This window comes from Danio rerio, chromosome 11 (genome assembly GCF_052040795.2).
Source record: "Danio rerio strain M-AB ecotype USA chromosome 11, GRCz13ab, whole genome shotgun sequence".
In the NCBI taxonomy this organism is placed as follows: domain Eukaryota; kingdom Metazoa; phylum Chordata; class Actinopteri; order Cypriniformes; family Danionidae; genus Danio; species Danio rerio.
Window position 1 is genome coordinate 23,798,825 of NC_141031.1, and position 23,804 is coordinate 23,822,628.

A 23,804-nucleotide genomic window follows, 5' to 3' on the forward strand; every position below is an offset into this window, starting at 1 on the left:
TCTGTAGACTGAAGGCATTTCATAAAAAATGTGAATAAGAGCAAAATCAGCTGTTTAGTCATCACTTTAGACATTAGGCTACAGAATCATTCAAACACTAGCTCTAAAGTGATGTTGGTGGATTAGTAATGGTTTCTACTCTTCTGACGTCAGCTGCAAATGTGAATAAAGTGGTTTCTTGTACAAAAGGTTTTTTGAGACTCCGTTTTTAATTTACTTTTTTATATCCATGATTATAATGTCAAACTGTTGTAATAACACAATATCACACTCATAGCAGTGTGATACGGCTGTACAGTATATTGTCACTGGTGGGACACTAAGGCACTCGGCCTGCAGCCTTGAGCCAAAGCACCAGATATACAGCCATATTGCACTGCTACTTGTGTGATTTTGCTATATATATTCTTCTGAACAACAGTGGTTTGTTTTGTGGCCAATCGAAAAAAATGCTTAAGGGATTACCAATTTTGAAAAATGAAAGAACTGTTTTTTTTTATTAATATTTATAATAGCAATCAATGTATTTATTGTGTTATAGTCAATCCTAGTGCTGTGCTCATGCCTTCAATTTTTTTGGACCAGAAAACAACAAACAAACAAACAAAAAACAATACATTTTGTAATACACTCTATTTACACTCACCTACCACTTTATTAGGTACATCTGTCCAACTGCTCTGTAACAAAAACTTCTAATCAGCCAATCACATGACAGCAACTCAATGCATTTAGGCATGTAGACATGGTGAAGATGATCTGCTGCAGTTCACACCGAGCATCAGAATGGGGAAGGAAGGGGATTTAAGTGACTTTAAACGTGACATGGTTGTTGTTGTCAGACAGGCTGGTGTGAGAATTTCAGAAACTGCTGATCTACTGGGATTTTCACTCAAAACCATCTCTAGAGTTTACAGAGAACGGTCCAAAAAAGAGAAAATATCCAGTGAGCGGCAGTTCTGTGAATGCAAATGCCTTGTTGATGCCAGAGGAGAATGGCCAGACTGGTTTGAGCTGATAGAAAGACAACAGTATCTCAAATAACCACTCATTGCACCCGAGGTTTGCAGAAGAGCATCTTTGTATGAATGTCAAACACATGTCAAACCTGTCAAAAAAGGCGGATGGGCTACAGCAGCAGAAGACATCACCGGGTGTTACTCTTTTCAGCTAAGAACAGGAAACTGAGGTTACAGTTCACACAGGCTCTCCAAAATTGGACAATTGAAGATTAGAAAAATGTTGCCTGGTCTGATGAGTCTCAATTTCTGCTGCAACATTCGGATGGTAGGGTCAGAATTTGCTGTCAACAACATGAAAGCATGGATCCATCCTGCCTTGTATTAACAGTTCAGGATGGTGGTGGTGGTTTAATGGTGTGGGGGATAATTTCTTGGCACACTGTGGGCTAATTGAGCATCACGTCAATGCCACAGCCTACCTGAGTATTGTTGCTGACCATGTCCATCCCTTTATGACTGCAGTGTACCCATCTTCTAATGGCTACTTCCAGCAAGATAATGTGCCATGTCAAAGTGTGAATCATCTCAGACAGGTTTCTTGAACTAATAAATGACCTAATAAAGTGACCGGTGAGTGTACAACCAAATATTAGTATGACCAAATCCGCATATTAGAATGAACCACATGATGTCTGGAGAAATTACCACTAATATTTCTGCTTTGATTCACAGGACTATTCGAACATATATTTAGCTAAAAACTGTTCTTTTATATTGCAACAACATTTCACAAAATAACTTTTACTGTATCAACTAAATGTAGAGAATCATGTGGGTGAACTCAAAATTCCAACCCTATATTTTAACCAGCAGCACACTTTGCATCACAAATGGGCAGAAAATGGCAACATAACAACAAAAGTGCTTGCCAAGCCCAAGTGCTGTCTTAGCAAATGCCCTTGAGATTCACACATAACCACACGCACAGTCGCTCATATCGGAGTGATTCATCTACATAAGGTCAGTGGTTCTCCCAGAGGTCCTGGGGCGCTGGTGTGGCTGTAAAAAGGATCTCTGTTCAAATAAATGCTTCTGGCTGCAGAGGTCTGTAAATCCCTGAAGCCGGTGTGGGGGTGTCCAACTGCTGTTGTGCTGTAATTAAGTTGTGAGGCTGTTTTAATGGGCTATCTGCATTTCCTGTGCATATCCAGTGGCTGTCTGTTTGAAGAATGATACGTCTGACTGGGCTGTCTAAATGACAGTAAAGACACAATGTCTGCCAGTGTGACAGGCTTACGGACACACAGACTTTAATGTCTAATAATGAATCAAGTTACATTTTAAAGACAAGACATGAAGGCACCTTTCAGTTTTTGGTGTTTTTTCAATCTAATGTAACGAAAGCATCCAGAATACACTTTAAAATGTTAAATCTATTCCTATACATATTTTTAAAGGCTTACAGTTTTTTCTTAAATTTCCACTTTAATTGGTGTTACTCCAGTGTTTCCCAACCATGTTCCTAGAGGACCACCAACACTGCATGTTTTGGATCTCTTCTTTGTCTGGCACGCCCATTACAAGTCTTTCAATCTCTGCTAATGAGCTGATGATCTGAATCAGATGTGTTTGGTTAAGGACACATGGAAAACGTGCAAAGCTGGTGATCCTCCATGAACATGGTTGAGAAACACCGGCTGTTCTTCAGCGTTCTTCTATCCTCGTGTTCTCGTATAAGGCCATCATCAACTGCCAAATTTAGTCAGTACTGCAAGAACAGAGGACGCGTAAAAGTTCTCAGATGTGTTTTTGGTACAGAGGATGCACCGATGCAGGCTTGAGCACCGAACTTGCTCTAGTCCCAGAAATCATTGCGACCGAATAAAGGTGGTAAGAATCACAACATTTTATATAGATTTATTATTGAAATTCAGAGATATAACTTACTTAAAAAGTAAACATTACCTTGAAAATCTTAATAGAGACATAAACACAAAGGGTCTATTTAAGATCTGCAACATTTCTATTGTGCAACATATATTTGTAAGGTTTTGTGCATGTAATATGTATTGAAAAAAGGGGAAAAAAGCATAACTCGTCGTTGTATGAATGCTGTAATGATCCATTTTCCGTTACAAATGCGCGAAGGTCTTGTGTCCATCAGGAAGAACGTAGCATCTCATTTCTCAAAGCATGCGCTTTCTCTTCTCGCATTCTGTTTGTTTTTCTGAAGTGACCTGGCAAGACCGGTCTTTACAAGAACACAAGTCTATTCTCTGCGTTCAAGTAATTAAGAAACAGCAACTGTCTTACTACAAACTTAACAGTTCTATTTTTCATATGGGTATTTTGAAGGTTTTTAGAAGGGGTTTCATTCATTCATTTATTGATTTTTCTTTTTTTTTTCATGAGTTTGCATGTTCTCTCATGAATGTTTGCATGTTCTCTCTGCATTCGCGTGGGTTTCCTCCGGGTGCTCCGGTTTCCCCCACAGTCCAAAGACATGCGGTACAGTTAAATTGGGTAGGCTAAATTGTCCGTAGTGTATGAGTGTGTGTATGAATGAGTGTGTGGATGTTTCTGAGAGATGGGTTGCGGCTGGAAGGGCGTCCACTGTGTAAAAACGTGCTTATAAGTTAGCGGTTCATTCCACTGTGGTGACCCCAGATTAATAAAGGGACTAAGCCAACAAGAAAATAAATGAATTAATTTTATTCTATTCAATAAAATATACAAATATTATATTCATACATATTAACTTTTTTACTGGCTGTTCTCAACATTTTCTGAATTCTGGAGTGATGAAAAGAGATTTCCTAAATCCCCTATAAAAATCTTTGACTAATATGTAAAACAAAATGACTAAATAAATAAAAAACAATACTTTTGAAACTTTATCCAGTGTTCAAATTGTAGTGTTAGAAGTGTAAGCAATTTACTGCATATTTGATGAAATAAGTTCTCATTTGCATATTTAAACATAACCTTTTAGATTTTTTTTTTTACAATTCCTAAATTAATCAACTTGGTAGTACTGTGATAATAATTAGTTATTAACCTTCAGTGTTTGCCCTAGGCATGTTTCATTTGTTTTATGTTGCAAAAGACGCAGGGCAGTCATTTGCATGCTAATCATTCTGCGCACAAATGATTTTGCCTGATTTATCTGCCCGGTGTGTTGAAGTGTAAAATAACAAAAAGTTGTGTTTGCTATAGTTAAAACTTATCCCTTATTCTAAAAGCTGCATCAAATCAGTGATATAATCTGCAGTTCCCAAGATGAATACGAGGAGGCCACTAATGTGAAATTTATTTCCGTTGAGAAACAAGCATAATGCCCTCTACTGACAGCTCAGCATTCAGCAACTCTCCATCTGTGTGACAGCGCCGGACAGCTGGGTTTGCTCTTTTCCTCATTTAGAGGAGACAGGAATAGACAGGAGAGGCCACATAAACAAGACGGATACACAGAGTCTACAGGGGACAGAAGGGCTTTTTTCTCTAATGACTATTCTGACAATATAAACACTCTGGAGGAAAATTGTCACCTTGGAATTATAAGGTTCTGTCTCCATTATGAACGGGTTTGAGATATTGAGTATTAAAGGATTTGCTATCTATACAGCAGAAATGTGATATGGGGAACACGTCTCTTTTATACGTGACCCTGAATGTATATGTTTCAAGTATGTTATAGTGATTTTTTGCAACAGGTCGAACCTTCTAATTATAAATCTAATTATAATAAAACCTGCTAGGAATAAGGTGGTTTTATTTCATAATATATTTATTGAAGTAGTAATTTTCATAGATTATTTCTATTTAAATAAAATCTACTATAAACAGTTGAAGTCAGAATTATTAGCCCCCCAAATGATGTTTAACAGAGCAAGGAAATGTTCACAGTATGTCTGATAATATTTTTTCTTCTGGAAAAAAGTCTTATTTGTTTTATTTTGGCTAGAATAAACAGCAGTTATACATTTTTTAAAAACCATTTTAAGGTCAAAATGATTAGCCACTTTAAGCTAAATATAAGACAGTTTAATGGCACAGTATGCAAATTCTTGCTCCTAGACGGCACATTTACAACAAACAAAGGTGTTGTTTGATGATGCTGTGAGTGAGTGTGGAATCATGGGAGTTCTGGACTTCATTACATCCTACTGGACTCCTGCAGAAATCATGTTCATCTATTAGCATTCAAAACCTATTATCAGGGTAGTATGGAGTAGAGTAAGGCTGAGAGCTGCAGAGCTATTATTATGCCACTTTCGATCATTTCTGTTTTTTCCAGTCGTGACCATGTCAAGAATAATTAGCTCTTTTTCATCATACTAAATACATTTTATGGTTCTGTTATAATGCGGATCTGTGCAGAAAAACTCATTAAAACATAGTTGTGCTTCCCTGTTTTCTAGAAAATCAAGCCAGAAATTGAGGGTGTATGATGTCATTAGCATGGAGACAAAGAATATGGTCCGCGTGATTAGTTAAAATGAAGTTTGTTCAAAACATTTGGGATAATGTAAGCACACAGATCTACATAAGTACATAAGATTTTTAATATTTAAATTTTTAAAAGTCGAACATATTGTGCCTTTAAGTCTTTGAAACCTTAAGAAGATTTTTTTTTGCAAATGATCAAAGAATAATATGTGAATAATTTATAATTCTAAAGGTGACCAAACAGGGTTTATTAGATGTCCTCTAAAACTTTTTATATCTTCTTGTGCGTGTTGCTGAGGACAGTTTGCCCTCTGCAGACTCCCGCTGCTCTTTCTCATTCCCAACTGTGCTGTCACTTCCTGTGTACCTGGACTAGACTGCAGAAACGCAGCCAAGCATCAGAGAGGCAGTTAAGCATGTGCTAATGTGTCCCAGCAATGCGACCCAGAGAGGATCAGATCCAGTTTACGCTTCATCCCTCGCATCTTGCTGCATAATTTCATGCTCTCTTTCAAAAATCTGGAAAGCACTCTACATGCTTCACCTACAGCAATCATCAAAAAGTGCCTCAAAAGGGAATATAGTACAAAAGCAAGATAGTATAATTTTCTACTACGGTATATGTCAGTTGCTGTTATAAATTCATTACTATATATTATATATTTACTATTATAAATAAATAAATAAAAATTGTGAGATAAAATTTAAAATAGTCATGCTTTAGGATATGTATCAGATATTTGGAAGAGGTTACAGGGATAATTCACCCAAATGTTTATGTATTTTTTTTTATTTACTTAGCATTTACTCACACTCAAGTGGTTCTAAAAATGTATGAATTTATTTCTTCTGTTGAACACAAAACAAGATATTCTTAGGTATACTTATTTTTTGTTCAACCAAAGAAATAAAGTCAAATGGGTTTGGAACAAGTGGAGGATGAGTAAATGAGTTAGGTTTTTGGATGGACTATCTCTTTAATTCAATTATTTTTGCTTTCCTAGCTTTGCACAATAACACACTCTCTGTTATCCTATTAAAACAGGCCTGTGACCCATTTTTTGCTTCACCAGACGAATTACCTTTCGAGATGCTCTCCTTGTGTTTCTCTATCCGTTTGGTAAGTCTGATGTCATGCGTCACAGTTTCTGGGTCAAAATGCTCTATTAGGTGGCATAATCACACTCACAGTCTGCAGTAATGCTATTGAAAATCATGATTGTAATGTTTATATAAATGCATGACAGGGTGCGAATTACAGGAGGGTTAATTAAGCTTGAACACTCATGAAGGACATTAAAACGAGATGTATGGAGGGGGCAGCCCTTTGAAAAAAATGCTCTGTATCTGTATATTAAATAGTGATGTTAATAATTTAAATAATTCAACTATTGCGGCATGTTTTACACAGCGGATATCCTTGCAGCCACAACACAGTACTGGGAAACCCCCAATACACTCACATTCACATGCACTCACTACAGCCAATTTAGTTAATCTATTCTCTTATACTGCATGTCTTTGGACTGTGGGGAAAACTAGAGGATTAGATGGAGTTTAGATAAAGTGTTAAATGCATAAGAGAGAAAAGGGTTTGTAGAGGTGGTTTATCAAGCCCACTCAACTGAATGAAGCACAATTGAAATGTACAATGTTTCCAAGAGACATGGAGTGAATAAGAAAGTGTCTATAGTAAAAATGTGCAACCCGGTGCACAAGTCAGAAAGATGGGAGGATGTTTTTCCTACAGGTGGTTTGTTGTTTGATTCTCAGGAATGCATGGGGGGATTTTCAGAGGGGGGTAAAGTAACTGGGGATGAGGGCTCCAACAGCCTGAGGGAAGAAGCTGTTGAGTAGTCTAGCCGAGCAGGCTTAAAATGAAATGCCAACTGGCCCAGCTGGTACTCTAACCAGCAACCTTCTTGCTGTGAGGCAACAGTGCTAACTACTATAACAGTTCAAACTATTGTGAGTGTTTAACTGCAAGTTAAAATTTCATTTAGCAGTCAAAAACTAGCAGATTTAGAACACCAATAGACACTTAAGTGTACACAAGATGTTTTTCTTTTAAAATAGGTTTTTGTATCTATATATAGCCTAAAAGTATTAAATGAAGAATTTGTATTTTAATTGGCATCTGCTCATAAACTATAAAATAATAAGTGCAATCTTTTAATCCATTTATTTGTGAAGGGATGCAAACTTGTCACTGTTTATTTTACATAAACAATACAAACATCTTCTGAAATAGCTAATCTGAGGTTACTATAGGTCAGAATACACTCAGTATCCCTGAATACACTGACAAATTGATTAATAAATTAGATGTAACTGAATTAAATATATACATTTGGTTTATTGAAGCATGTATTACACAAACCAAAAAAAGCTGACCCCATTTCCCACCCTGATGCCTGATCTCAGATAATCAGAGGGATTCATATTTTACAAATGGTTATAATACTGGCACACAACATACAGTCTACTGAACACCATTACTTTGTAAAAGATCTACTTTACTGTGTGATATTCAGAGAGTTTTCTCAATTCAAAAGAATAGATGCAGTAACCATACAAGTAACCATAGTCACATCTTAAAGGGACAATAGCAGCGTAAAGGGATAGTTCACCCAAAAAATGAAAATTCTGTCATCATTTACTCTTCTCATTTGTTTCTCACCTTTATGAGTTTCTTGCTTTTATTGAACACAAAAGAGAAAACTTGGTAACCTGTAACCATAGACTTCCATAGTATTTGTTTTTCTTACTATGGAAGTCAATGGTTACGGTTTCCAGCTTTCTTCCAAAAAACTTATTTTATCATTCAACAGAATAAAAAAGACCTCAAGGTTTGAAACCATTTGAGGGTGAGTAAATAGTGAGTCATTTTTTTATTTTTAGGTGAACTGTATACGTTTAATAAGCTGATAGTGCGAAGCTGTGTCTTATAAAGCAGGGATGGGCGAGCGAGTGAACTCACGGTCTCCTGAGGGTCTCTGGCGCAGGGCCGCTGTAGATTGGGGTCAGACTCATCCTCTGTCCGCCTCTCTAGTTGGTTGCAGTCCAGCTGAACGAGTCCCTGACACTCCAGATGACATGTGTAGCTGCAGTCTGGAGGACAGATACAAACACAGTCACTGACAGCCATGAACAACACAGACAAACAGCCTGACAACACTCTTTCAGCGCCTCTAAAAAGCAAAAGGTTTAGATTGGGTCATGTGTAAATGTCTGTGTCAGTATAGGCGCTGGAGATTTGGGAAACATTTGAGACGAGCTGGTGGCAATGAAACTGCGATCTGAATGAAGCTAACTAGAGCCAGAGGCTACAGAAATGAAACTTCAAGTTGACATTAATTATGTGGAGGAATTCAGTCATGGGAAGTTATCAATGCTGTCAGGGCACTATTCCTTCAAGTCTCAACTGATTTGACCCCAGAAAGGGATGCTTTTAGACATCAGAGGACTTTTATGTTTAGTCTATGTTTAGTAGCTCTGTGGTTACTTTTAATAAAGTGATTTTCATTTTTGGCATGTTGTGTGTGGCGCCATCTAGTGGATCTTTGATATAGAAGAATTTTGAAGAAGTACACGCTAATTATTCACAGATTTTATCCAGTTAAGCAATTTTTACAAAAATTCAAAAATGTCATTGGCGTGTATTGCTCTTTCTGTGAGACTTCTTCTGGATCTATTGCTCACTTGTTTTGGGAATGTCCCTTTGTTAAATCTTTCTGGTCTGATGTGAATTCTCTAATTGTCCAAAAGGTTTGTGGTGATTTTTCTTTAAGCTATAGACATGCTGTTTTAGGGTTTTATATTAAAAGAAAAACAATTCCTTAATTCAACTTTTTGCATATCATTTTATTTATTTATTTTTTTATACACAAAGGCAAATGTGCTTTATTTAATATTCTCTATTAATTTGTTTTATTTTTGTCATGTTCCCTTATTTTTTTTGTTTGTTTATTTTTCTCTCTCTTTGTCTTTCTTTTGCTTTGCCATTTTACATTCATTTTAAAATTGTTACATTTCTCTTGCTGCAAAAAGTAATATTTGTATTGCTTGTACTATACTTCTATCAGTCTTTGTATTTCTATTTGTTGTAATGGCCTGTTGTCATTGCAATAAAAAAGTAGTGCATATTTGTATACATATATTTACGCACACACACACACACACACACACACACACACACACACACACACACACACACACACACACACACACACACACACACACACACACACACACATTATAATAGTAGAATATAACTATAATGGTCGATAACTATAATGGATATAATGCATAACCTTGCAAGTTTATAGACTTGTTGTGTTTTTCTCCCCAAGTATAAATGAAAATTCTCAACAAAATGTACAACGTAATGGTCCAAATTTGAGTTTTGATTAACCATAACAGCCCTGCACTCTCAAAGCGTTAAAAAAAAGGTCAATCGTTAGATGGCGCCAAAGTGCAACATCATAAGTTATCAGAGGCAACTAAAACAAGAGGCCTGGAAAAGACAGCTGCAGTCCAATTCCTTCCAAGAAACGTTTAACTGCACATTCAGCATCCATTTTCCACATATTTGCTTTAGAAACAAGCAAGGAAATGCCCACATCATCCTAAAATTCCCATAAGCATCATAAAAGAGAAGAATTGAACATAATCAAGTGAACGAAATGCCACAAAATTTGCAGGAGCTCGCTTTTTTGAACTGCTTGCTGCAGATTCGAGAGGAAGATTTTAATGTAGCTTCCAACACAGCAAAAAATATAAGGATTCATTATTTTTCCAGCTGATAAATCAGACCTATATAGTAATTGTCAAGAATTTGAAAACAAACAAACAATAAAAAAACAGCACAGGGGTTTACTAAGTGTTTATATGTCTACATTTATATGGTTTTAAAAATCGATTATGTTTTTACACTGATATAGCAGACTACTTATTAATAATGCATATAAATATAATGCATTTGCTCTCTAGTAAGATGAAAGGCTTAGTTTTATGATGAAAGCTCATTTTTATTGTGGTGGACATAATGCAGTGCAGGAGGCCTTCAGTGCTAATTTACTGAACAAATGAATCTTATTTGCTAATTTGTTAACATACACGCCAATGATTTTGCTAATGCCATTTCAAAATATTTTGCTAATTTTTGTTCATTCGTCATATATTGAACACGACACAGTAGGCTTTTAGGGTTAAAAAGTAACCCTTCATTTACAAAAGTGTTTTGTTTATATAAATAACAAACCCCAAAACAATTTTACAAGATTGTTGCCTGTGCATTTTTTAAACAACAGCATATTTTATGAAAAGCTAACACAAACCATTTTAGGTTGCAAAAAATATGAAAAATGTCCCATGAATGGAATCCAGAAGGGAATGGTTTTGCTTTACTTCACAGTGCAGCGATATCAATGGCTGAAGTATGCGTCTCCATACATGAGAATAGTGACTGATGTCAACAGAGGACCCTGATTGATTATCAGCGCCGCATTGATTATCAGTGACAAACACATTGCTGCTGTCATTGTGGAAGATCTCTGTGAAAGCAAGTGCTACAAAACACTGATAACGCACATGGAAAACAGCCGTCACTATTGATGATGGTGTGTCGCCAAAATATCAATCTTCTGGGGAGTGTTGAGAACGACCGTCCAAAGCAAACTGAGTGACTCAGGCTAGGAAATGCATTATGGGAGGAGGTGAGTCTCCCATCCGGTTCTGACTCTCACCTTCAACCTCAGGCTGATATCAACACGGGGCTTTAATGCAACACCCTAATACCTTCACACAGCGGTGACAGCTTTACAGGAAAAACCTGACACGTGCAGAAGCAGGTGATAATGGGGCATTCTGCTCAATCTTTTACAAAGAGTATTTGGGTGCATCACACAACCAGCTCTCTAGCTCCAGAGGTCGTTCATCAGTTAGTCTTGTGCATGAGTTCGGACACTACTAAAGGCACTGATAAGCTTGACATGAGAACATCACCATTGTACGTAATCAAAATTAGAGTTTAAAAACAGTAGAACTAATAATGTTTATATATTACTTTTAAGTTTTTTAAAGTATGTTACAGCAACATTTTAACCATTAAACAATTCAAATGTTTGCTAGATTGTTTCTAACATAGTTTCAGCATAATTGAGGACAACCCATTTTGAAAATGAATATTTTTATCCATTTCTCACTGAAAATAGACAATGTATTTTGGTGCATTTAAACCAAACTGATTTATTAAACAGATAGAGTTGAAGTCAAAATTATTAGCCCCCCTTTAATTTTTTTTCTTTCAAATAGTTCCCAAATGATGTTTAACAGAGCAAAGAAATTCTCCCAGAATATCTGACAATATTTTTTTCTTCTGGATAAAGTCTTTATTAGTCTTATTTTCTTTTTTTCAGCTAGAATAAAAACAGTTTTTTTAAATCAGAACAAACCATCATTTTACAATAACTTGCCTAATAACCCTAACCTGCCTAGTTAACCTAATTACCCTAGTTAAGCCTTTAAATGTCACTTTAAGCTGTATAGAAGTGTCTTGAAAAATATTAGTCAAGTATTATTTACTGTCATCATGGCAAAAATAAAATAAATCAGTTATTGGAATTAGGCTATTAAAACTATTATGTTCAGAAATCTTCTCCCTGTTAAACAGAAATTTGGGGGGAAAGAGGGGGTTAATAATTCAGGGGGGCTAACAATTCTGACTTCAACTGTATATTTAATAAAATAATATTTTAGTCATCAAACATGTTTAGATTTTCCTCTTTTTTTAATTTGTATTTAATATTTTTCTATAGCATATAAATGTGGGTGTACTTGTATTTGGACTGTTATCGTTAAAGTTATTTTGTTAGATAAGCTCCAGATTTGGCTTTAGTACTGACTAATCTAATGTATATTCACAAATATAATATTGTATAGATTCCTATTAAAAATATGAATTTAAAAGATTTGTGAGGGGTGTACTCATATTTGCTGAACACTGTATATAGCTATGTTTGTTCATGTTAAAAATAAATAAAATTAGGATTCTTTAAAAAAAGGCTCTTGATTCATAATTCATTACTCATCATTATCATTATAAAAGTTTTGTTTTCTATTATTACATTTTTACAAAGAATTTATGTATTACTGACGTATTTAAATAATTAAAAATGCTGTGGCTCACTTTTTTCAATTTTAATAAACTATTACATATATTTTAAAATGTCACAATGACATTATCGTGCTTTTAAAACAACAAAACTTGAAGGACAAGTTAAAAGTCTCCTCTTTTTATCACTTCTGTAACATTGTTGTTAATCTTCCTTTCATTTGAAAAGTAAACAACTGATAATAAAACAAGAAATCCGCTCTAACTTTATAGTTTCAGAAACTTATGATATTACATTTCAATAGGTCTTTAAAGTAAAAAAAAAAAATACATAAACAATCTGACAAAAAAGTTAGCACTTCTTACAAAACATTGACCCATAACTTTTTTTATTTGTCTTATAACAGTGTGCCCTTCTAAAGCCACAATGATGTCTTAATAAATTTATCTTGAAATTAATGAATATTTAAAATTTAATTTAGGTTATAGAAACACTCAAAATACTAAACAGTGTTACTTAACAGTGTTAGGAGTGGAAAATACATTTGTTATTGATTTTGAAGTTTAATCAGACAGTGCAGATAGAAGGCAAAGCACTCGATGGGCTTCTTATCCTCTATTCCAGCCAAATCTAAATGGGACATAGTTAAATGTCCCAAACAAGATTGGAGGTTTACAGCAGTCAAATCTTCTTTGAACCTCTTCAGATTAAATGTTGAGGTAATTAGTGCCATGGGATGTAAAACACTGCACATATGCTGAACCTCCTAACCCTGATTAATCTGAGCGGCGTCAACGGCTAATTACTGACCGCAGCTTCTGGGGTCACAGACGGTAGCGGAGAAGATCACATGAGGCAGCTGAACACGTTTTTGGATGACAGCATGGATGGACTGAGGATATTTACCCACTGTAGACCAGACTGACAAGTGACACCATCAATTTTGACCGAAATCATTCTCAATCTCAAACAAAACATAAAAAATATATAGTATATAATTTATTTTTATAAAATAATAATAATAATAATAATAATAATAAATAAATAAATAAATAAGAATAAAAAATAAAATAAAATAAAATAAAAATAATAATAATAATAATAAATGATAAAAAATAACAGTAAAACAAAATAATAAAATAAAAAATTATAAAAAAACTAATTAAAAGGAGATTGAAAAAAATCTGAAAATATAAACAAAGCACTAAAAAAACAAAATCTTTTAAATTAATAATGAATAAAAAATAGAATAAAATAAAGATATGAAAACATAAAACAAGCAATGTCAATAAATATCCAAACTCTCAATTTTAGTTCTTACGTCACGTGTTCACAAATAAAATAAAATAAGATAAAATAAACTTTAATTAAATTTAATTGAATTAAAATGATTTAATTTATTCAGTCATTTTCTTGTCGGCTTTGTCCCTTTATTAATCTGGGGTCGCCACAGCGGAATGAACCGCTAACTTATCCAGCAAGTTTTTACGCAGCGGATGCCCTTCCAGCTGCAACCCATCTCTGGGAAACATCCACACACACATTCACACACACACTCATACGCTACGGACATTTTAGCCGACCCAATTCACCTGTACCGCATGTCTTTGGACTGTGGGGGAAACCGGAGCACCCGGAGGAAACCCACGCGAAGGCAGGGAGAACATGCAAACTCCACACAGAAACGCCAACTGAGCCGAGGTTCGAACCAGCAACCTTCTTGCTGTGAGGCGACAGCACTACTGTACGTCCTGTGCCACTGCACCACCTGATTTAATTTAATTTAATTCAATTACAATGATGACGAAAACTGTTTAAAAAGATGAAAAAAAGTCAGATAATTCGTGTGGGTTTCCCCCTCAGTCTAAAGATATGCGGTGTGAATGAGAGTGTATGGATGTTTCCCAGAAATGGGTTGCAGCTGGAAGGGCATCTGCTGCATAAAACATATGCTGGATAAGTTGGCAAGAAAAAGAAAATGAATGAATGAATCTAAACAATACAATAAAAAAGAAATCCAATTGTGAATTGATAATGAATAAATAATAAATAAACTAAAAATATGAAAAATGGAAAAACAAGCAGTATCAATACATGTCCAAACTTTCAATTTTAGTTTTTACATGTTCAAAAATAAAATAAAATAAAATAAAATAAAATTATTTTAATTTAATTTAATTTAACTACAATGACGATGAAAACTAATTTAAAAGATGAAAAATCTGAAAATATAAACAATGCACTAAAAACTATTGTAAATTGATAATGAATAAGCAATTACATATGAAATAAAAATATGAAAAATATAAATGAATGAAAAAAAATTTATAAATAATGGAATGAATGAAAAAACAAATGAATGACAAACAAAAAAACAAATAAATGAAAATTAAAAAAATGAATGACAAATAAAAAAATGAATGAATGGCAAAATAAAAGAATGAATGAATAAATGAATGAATAAATGAATAAATTTTTTTATTTCAATTACATTTTACATTTAGTCAAGTAATAACTATACAAAAGAACTGTTAGTGCTCAGGTGCTAGAGTAAGGGGGAGTTTTTATTTTTCTTAGAGAGTGTCTACAGGTGGTTTGTCAAGCCCACTCCCCTGTGTGAAGCACACGTTAAATGCACAGTGTTTTTGTTTGTTTGTTTTTTGTTATCATTATTAACTAACTATTTCCAAACTATGAATTATTTAAATCCATTTTACATTGTAGGACTACTAATGCAACCTTTTAAACAAACACTACTTGATGATTGAAGAGCATAAAAAAGTTCCACCAAGTAAAAACCAACATTCATACATCTCACCATACATATAATAAGTGTAGCTATTTGTCAACCACCCTCATGTGGAGAATAGTCTAATAAACACTTCATATATCTTCCCCAAGGCACATGACACCTTGACCCCAGACTTTTTACTTATTTATTTACCCGCATACCCTTGTGGCTAACACCGAGGTCACTGCTAGAGAAACCCCACAGATCCTGCATTGCAAGAGTAGTTTACATAACCTGGAAATGCTGCAGTGCTGCTATAAACTAGCAGTGTTGCTGACAGATGAGGTCAAACTCTCGTCCTTGTCACACTAAACACCATGTTTATTCGGCCAAGTGTGGAATTTCCTCAGCACCAGAGGTCAAATTTGTATCTCTGGGCCTGTCCCTTTAAAACATCACTTCCCACTTGAACATACTCACTTCCTCTCAGTTAGCCAAATTCACTTATTATCAAAAACAGTTTGGGTATTTCTCTGTCAAACTCCCCTTCGCTAGCTGGAATGTAAAAGAGGGAGTTTATATAGGGAAGGAGAACAGTGATGTCTTTTTGTGCCTTGTGCTCCTTCTCGACTCCCACTTCCTTCTGACATTTTTTGATCCCCCCCGCTTCACTTCCATACATCAGCATTTTTCCACCTCAGGAGTCACGGTTTCTTTTCAGAGCTGTGGATCACATGCATCCCACTGACCGCAGCTTTCTCTCCAATTCTGCAGCACTCAGCAACATTTTCTGATGGTTCTTTCTTTCGTCCAAGTCTGGAGAAACTGACCCCGTAACCTTGTAGTGCATCTCTTCCCAACATGCAGAATTAAAGGATGCCATTGAAAAACTAAAGAGAGCTTCAGTGATAAATGAGTTCACACTAATATCATCCTTGATTACAGCAGCATGGTTAATCAAATTGTGAGAAAGCATATCGACAAATGACATGTTTTTAAACATTCAGGATGCACATGCAGCAAGGTTGCAGAAAAAAAGGGAGCGCTTGCATTTACATAGAAGGAATGACATCCGATGTAGTGCAGATTTTTTTTGCCGTCTTAGAAATAGGCTATATTAATTACATATTATATATTTTTTACATAATGCTTTTAGCGTATTATAACAGCTTGTCACCCAGTGATAAGCACAATTTTTCTGCAAAATTAACGTTAAAGTGAGCGGTGTTCGTCTGACAGGTCTATTTGTGATAGCACCTTCCCAGTGGATATTGGATAAGATGAAGTGGCCAAGCATCCAGCCCCAAAAATACAACTTTCTCATTGAAACTCCAAGTGATTTGCAAGAGAGAAGTTAAAAGCCTACAAGTCTTTGGGTGCCAACAATATTGTTCTGTGTGGTCCTGTGCAAGAAATAATGTTCCATGATTACCAGATTTAAAACTTTGTAGTGCTAAAACTGAGGTTCAGCCTAGCCAAAGACAAGAAAAGAAGACTTAACTGTACAAGGCCTGGGTAACCATCAACAAGCAAAACAACTGCATTCTGTCAGCGAACTGCCCCTGTACAGCAGGGTATGTGAACGTACATTTTTACATTTCATTCTAAGCATTCAGTGTCCTAAGTTTAATTAACCCTATTTAACTGTTTTTGCTGAAATCTTTGCTGCTCCCTTTTAGCCAAAGACATATACGGTTGGCATTAAAAGCAGTGTGGTGTATGGTAAAAGTTAAGTTCCCTCGAAATTAGCATCCTACTGCATGACATGTTTGCTATTGCAACTGGTCTTTTTTTGCATCCGGGAAACCGTGTGACATTATAGGCCCTATTATACACCCGGTGCAATGTGGCGCAAGGCGCAACACATTTGTTGTTTGCTAGTTTCAGCTTGGCGCAAGAGTCATTTTGACGTTTTGCGCCACGTTGTTTAAATAGCAAATGCATTTGCACTCATGTGCGCCCATAGGCATTCTGGTCTAAAAAGGGATGTGTGTTGAGGTGTATTGCCGGCGCGTTGCTATTTTGAGAAACTATAATAGATTTTTTAATAGACCAGAACAAGTCAGTCTATTGTACAGTGCAGACTGTGTTAGTTCTGCGCCTTGCTTACACACTGCTTAATACACACAAGATGTAGAGAAATACGCAAATATGCCCACCTGTCAGGTTTTAGACCATATGGGGCACAGTATGTGTATTAGGATATAACTCTTAAGTTTTTGAGCACACTTTGTTATTGTTGTTCATTTATACGTTTGCTGAAAATGAAACTGAATTTAAAAATAGTTTTGAAACAAATCTTTGCTCTTAACAAATGAAATTAATTATTTATAGGCTAAATGATGTCTCTGCGTACAAGGTTTCCCTATCCACAAGAGCGAAAGTGAAAGTAGAAAATGAGAAGGCTTATCTCTCATTCTCGCGCTGCAGATGCTCTGTTTAACTGTTTTCTTGCTAGTGAAATGCTCAGTTTTTACACTTACAAAGTCATCAAGTAAATAGCAAATGCAACATGGCACGACGCAACTGGCTCTTAAAGGCAATGGGAGATGAGACTCGGATTGGTTTATTTTCAAAACACACCTATAACTCATTAAGAAAATAAGCTCACCCCTTTTAGACCATGCGTCACGACACAAAGTGGATTTTTCCGTCCTTAAATTAGCAAAAGTAGATTCTGACTAAAATGTGTTTGCGCCCTGCACTTTGCACTTTGCGCATGGATCGTCAAAATAGAGCCCCATGTGTGACGAAGATTGATAATTCCTCTATACAATCGCAAAAAAATCTTACAATTCTAATAAAAAGGTTCAAACCTTTTTGTTTTATTTCATTTACAGTTTTTTTCAATTGTTTTGCCACAAATTTCAGAACCCAGATGTCAATTTTCAAATCTGTAGGCACCAAACTCTAAAAAGTCACTACTTTTACCAAGGTGTTCCAGTGTTCAAAGCGGTGCATGTTGCTTTAGTTTCTTTAGAGAAGTCTTGCGTTTACAAGATCATAGGTTCACATAGTCCTTTTATCATACAAATACTACAGGAACCTAACTTTAGATCACTGATAAACAAGATACACATAGTTTAAATAAATATCTTTAATACCAATTATTAAATATTGATGTTTAAAATTTATGATACAAATCTGTGTGTGTGCGAATGTGTGTGTGCGTGTATGTGTGTGTGTGTGTGTGTGTGTGTGTGTGTGTGTGTGTGTGTGTGTGTACGCGCATATAAGGCTGGGCGATTGGCCTAAAATTAAAATCTCGATTAATTGAACATTTTAATTAGTTTGCGATTAATGTTCGTTCGTTCTACGATTAATTATTTTATATTTTTGCCCTTATAGTTCACCGACAATTTTGTACAGTAAATTTGCTCACACATTACAAGTAAGAGATTTCTGAATGAAGGGTGCATTACTTAATTTGAAAATAATTGAAGGAAACACACACTATCTACTATCTATGATTATTAATTGAACATCAACATTGAACAGCTGAAATTAAAACACACACACTTTCAAAAACAAAACCACATTGTTTTTTTTTTATTTTTTAGTTATAAAAAAGTGAAAATAAATAACTTGCAATTTTGGAAACAAAATAAATTATTATCAGTGATTTTCATATTAAAAGTAGAAAATAATAAAATATCAATAAAATATGCCGCCTCAAGCAATCTCAGTGCAGATTCCAATCATCGTCAATGTAGTGCAAAGTAAGACTCAAGAATTGGTCCATCGTCCTACTTAACCAGAGATCAGATGTGGATGCAAAGTGGCTGCAGAAATATAAATCCACCTCGGCCTTTAACAGAGCAGGGTCATGTGACTCCACATGCGTTAGTGAAAGTAATTGAAAAAGTCATCCTGGAAAAATTAGGTGAAATCCATATGAACTAGTATGTCAAATATGTCTTTTGCATTTATTTCTACACATCAGATTTCTATTTGGGATCTGTGCTTCCATCAGTCTGGTCTTGTGTATTTGGCCACAGGTTCCCCCTTCACATCACAGTGGAGTTATCATTAGTCAATAATCTTGGAAAGAACCTTCTGTCAATGCGAATCTAGACCCGATATTGGTCTGCTGTGATTGGGCTCTTGCATACAGTAATGTAAAATATGAAAACATTGTCTGTAAAAGTGGAACATGGAACATGAAACCATAAATATGGAATAAGGATGAAATATATAGATATTAAAGTCCAGTTGTGTCAACTCCTGTGGTAACTGATGTCATTTCATCCATCCTAAAATGTCCTCATTTAAATAAAAAGATTATTATCTTTTTCGATTGGCTACAGAACAAACCCCAGTTTGACCTGCCTAATTAACTTGCCTAGTTAACCCAATCAGTCTAGTTAAGCCTTTGAATTGCTAAATGCTAAATGCTATCTAGCAAAATGGCATGTAAAATAGTATAATGTCATTGAGGCAAAGAAAAAAAAAAACTAGTTATTAGTAATGATTTATTAAAACTTGGAAAATATTTGAGAAAGAATTCAATTTTACAGCAGGGCCAATTATTAAATATATACAGCATACATTAACTTAATATTGGCCAATGATGGTTTTGAACCAAGGGATGAGTGTTCACATCCCAAATCACACTTATTAACAGACTTAAATTCTCAAATACTCAAATAAACTCAAATAAATCTACCTTTGATAGATATCATATCAAAATATTTTTATATGAATTGTAAGAATGTCATTTGTGATGTAAACTCAAAATTATAAGTAAAAGTCTAAAAGCTAAATAGCAAGTTGTAAAAATGTAAAATTGTAGGAGGAAAAAAGGCAAAATAATTAAATATAAAGTCAACAAATCTCACAATTTAAGTTATAAACAAGGGTGTTTATATTTTCAAATTTGGATTTTTTTTTAAAGTTAGAAAAGCAAAAAAAAAAAAAAAAAAAAAACATTGACATTAAAATAAATAATTGCAAGAAATAAAGTCCCAATTCTAAGATAAAGTCAGAATAGTGATAAAGCCTATAAACTCATCATAACTGCAAAGGGGGATGAGGAGCCAGAATTGCAGGACATAAACAGAGAATCTTGACTTTTATTTCTTGCACCAGATCATATTTCATCAACCTGGCCTCAACGGAACCTATCTGTCTGAACCCTGTAATTTAAGCCCAAATGAATGCTTCTAAATTAGAAACAGTCCCAAAATCTCAGATAAACAGACACAAGCACACACAGCAGCAGGAGAGACACACACTGCCTCATTCAAACAGCAACAAATGCACTGCTGACGCACATACAATGATCTGGCTTTATCAGAAGCCTCGGTGGAAATAAATCAGTGTGCAGTGTTATGAAGCATGTATAGTTCTATTATATCCAGCAGGAATATAAGCATTTATAGTCAAGGCCTGCAGTAATTGTGACGGGTAATTTCTGGGTACTTAGTATGTAATTATACTGAACAGATCTCTTCTGTCTTAAGGGGCCACACTACAACATCTGACTTCTCTTTCCAGGTGCAATTATGTCTTAATGCAGAAGATTCATAAAAAAAAATAAAAAAAAAGTACTAATCCTCAAAGTTGCAAATAAGTTTCAAATACGATGACAAAACATTTTATTTTAAGAAAAATGGTATTTCAGTCTATCCACTTCAAAATTTCATGTTTAAATAAAGAATTCACATGTCATTTCCCTGTAAATGTTATGTGACATTTACAATTAGGGCTGCACGATACTGGGAAATATTCGATATGTGATACTATTTGATATGTGATAGTGTTGCAACAATGACATGTCTTAAGATATATCTAATTTGAAAAATGCTATATTATCAGGAATTTTAAAATAATATTTATGTTATAATCACTAAAATAAACAGGGAATAGATTTTTTCTGAGTTTATTAAATAAAAAAGTGCCAAGGTGTAAATATTTAGCCTCTAAAACACCACAAATGACTGAAAACCTTGGCAAAAATTCTCATTGTTTTTGTCTGTAGTCATTTTTTTAACATAAGTGTTTATTTTCAGCTCTTGGTTCTTCTACTAACAGCACCTACAAAAGTGAAAGGAACACAGATATCAAAGGCCCCATCTGAATTGTAAGATTTGGTAAAACAACCTATGCATGCAGCACAAGAATGCTTGGCACATAGAACAAATTTATTTTATTGCGCTTTCCTGCGATATGGAAACACTACTTGTGCAGCCCTGTTTACATGCATTTTGAACCTAGTATTATTCAGTATATTCTGCCTAAATAAATGAGAAAAACAAACACAAAAACATTGTAAAAACTGCTTGTGGTTAACTTAGGCCTCACAAAAACGTAAACAAAAGTATAAAAATATAAATATAAATTGTGAGATTTGCCAATGATTCATTCAACAGTGTTCACTTTTTAGTGTGCTATTAGATGAACTCAAATATCTCCAGTTATTGATGTTCTTGCATTTCAAAAAAAGGACAAAAGCATTCTACAAGCTGTTTCAGTTGCTAAACCATACAGTAGGTGGTTTGTTGGTCTTTTTGACACTTGCTAGACTGAGTTTGTCCACCTGGCAGTAACTGAAATTCCCTTCTGACTCTATCCATCCTCTCACAGACACTGCTCCCTTTCAGTTTACAGAGCCTATTGCAAAAACACACACTAGAGAGCCAAATTCAACATTCCTTTATTCCTGTTCATCCTTCATCTACACATATGAATACACACTGATATACATGTAAAACTATCAATCTTTCATTCAAAATTGACTACTAGAAAGTCCAAAGCCCAGAGAGCTTATTCCTCATTCTATTTCCTTCCTTTACAGCTAATATTTTTAATTTAGCCCCACATTCAAGCTATTTCTGTCATGAACGCTCTTGGGATTTATTATAGTAATTAATATGTATATGGCAATGTTGATATGTTTGGTCTTGGCGATATATATCTGCTACGCTGCTGCTGCTTTGATTATTATGGCAAAGCAAGTAGAAACCTGTCCCTGCCAGTGTATACACAGACCTGCCGTCTGAGAATATTACATGCTGCTGCTGCAAACAAAATATGTATATATGTAACCCCTGTAGCAGATCTAAACACAGGTGGAGATGGGGTGAAGGAGGTCCTCTGAAAACAGGCTGCAGCTAAATAGTGTAGAAAGGCAGGGAGCATTTAAAAGGATGAGGAGCAGGCTTATTGGCTCCCGAGGTGACAGCAACCAATCTCCTGCACCAAGTTAATGATGCAGAAGCATATTAGGTGACCTATCAACCTGCATGCGCATAGAGTTTCACGGCAGAAATCACACTAGTACAAACTGTCATTCGTTGTAACAATATACCGAAAACAAGAATCATTTTAGGAAATATTAAAAGACTCAAGTTAAGGATCACAATGCATCCCCCAAATACTAATCAATTAACATGTTATATCTTTATACTTGCGCTACTATACAATATAATATAATATAATATATCTATGACAGGGGTGCTCTACTGGAGATCTACTGTTCCTGCAGATTTCAGTTGCAACGGCAATCATACACACCTGCCTGTAATCATCAACTGCTGTTCAGGTCCTAATTAATTGGTTCAGATGTGTCTATGGAAATATATTGTAAACGATTAAATATAATAATGTTCACAATGTTAACTTACACTTTAATATATTTTAAGTGTGCTGTTTAATTTACAGTATGTATCTGTTATGCTTGCTGAATGATGATGAAACATTATTTCATACATATTTTGACATTCTATCTTCACCAAAGTAATTGGAAAGATTTTACACTCTTAAAAAGATTATTTTTACAGGTATTGATGGCTCCATGAAAACCTAACAAGCCACAAAAACCCTTTAGAGTGGATAAAAGGTTTCTAAGAGAAATTAATATATATCCTTCTAAATAAATAAATTCCTTAAGCATCCTTTGAATTGCACCCCTAAATTGTTCTAATGTAATGTGGACACATTTGGGCCTAAACATCTCAGGTGTGATACAAAATTACTACATCTTTTTAATGTATTTATAACAATATATATGTATGTGTGTGTTTGTGTGTGTGTGTGTGTGTGTGTGTGTGTGTGTGTGTGTGTGTGTGTGTGTGTGTGTGTGTGTATAATTTTCTGATTTTCATTATGTATTTAGCTTTAAAAATATATTTTAGAAACAAATAAATTACAAATAAATTAATTAATTAAAATAAAATCATTCTAGTAAGTTCAGACGTCCGATTAAAAAAAAAAAAATCTGTTGACTGGTGAAATGTGGTGACTTAGAGAAAAGTATGTTTTTTAAACCACTCAAATTAATCCTTTTTTAGTCTTAAAAATGTAAAATTGGAATTTTTAAGAATAAAGATTGAAACTTTAGCTTCTCCTGATTATACTGATATATGACACTTGATGTTGACTGCTAAAATAAGTTAGAGACAACTAAAAGTGCAAGCAGCTTTGGCATCTACATTGTCAGTAAATCGAATGTACCAGTTTTTCACTGAAAAATGCCCAGAATAACATTGAAATAAAATGCTATAATTCGCTCAGGGAAAGTTGGATGTAGACAAAATTTATTTTGGA

General features: G+C 34.8%; 1 protein-coding gene across 1 annotated transcript in view; it reads right to left on the reverse strand.

The window, feature by feature from the left end:
• Positions 1 to 23,804, reverse strand: part of rassf5 (Ras association domain family member 5) — a 74,814-nt gene that overhangs the window by 34,155 nt on the left and 16,855 nt on the right. Inside the window, exon 2 of the mRNA XM_087273631.1 lies at positions 8,392 to 8,522. Within this exon, the coding sequence (XP_087129757.1) occupies positions 8,392 to 8,522 (131 nt within the window). The remainder of the gene's footprint in view (positions 1 to 8,391; positions 8,523 to 23,804) is intronic.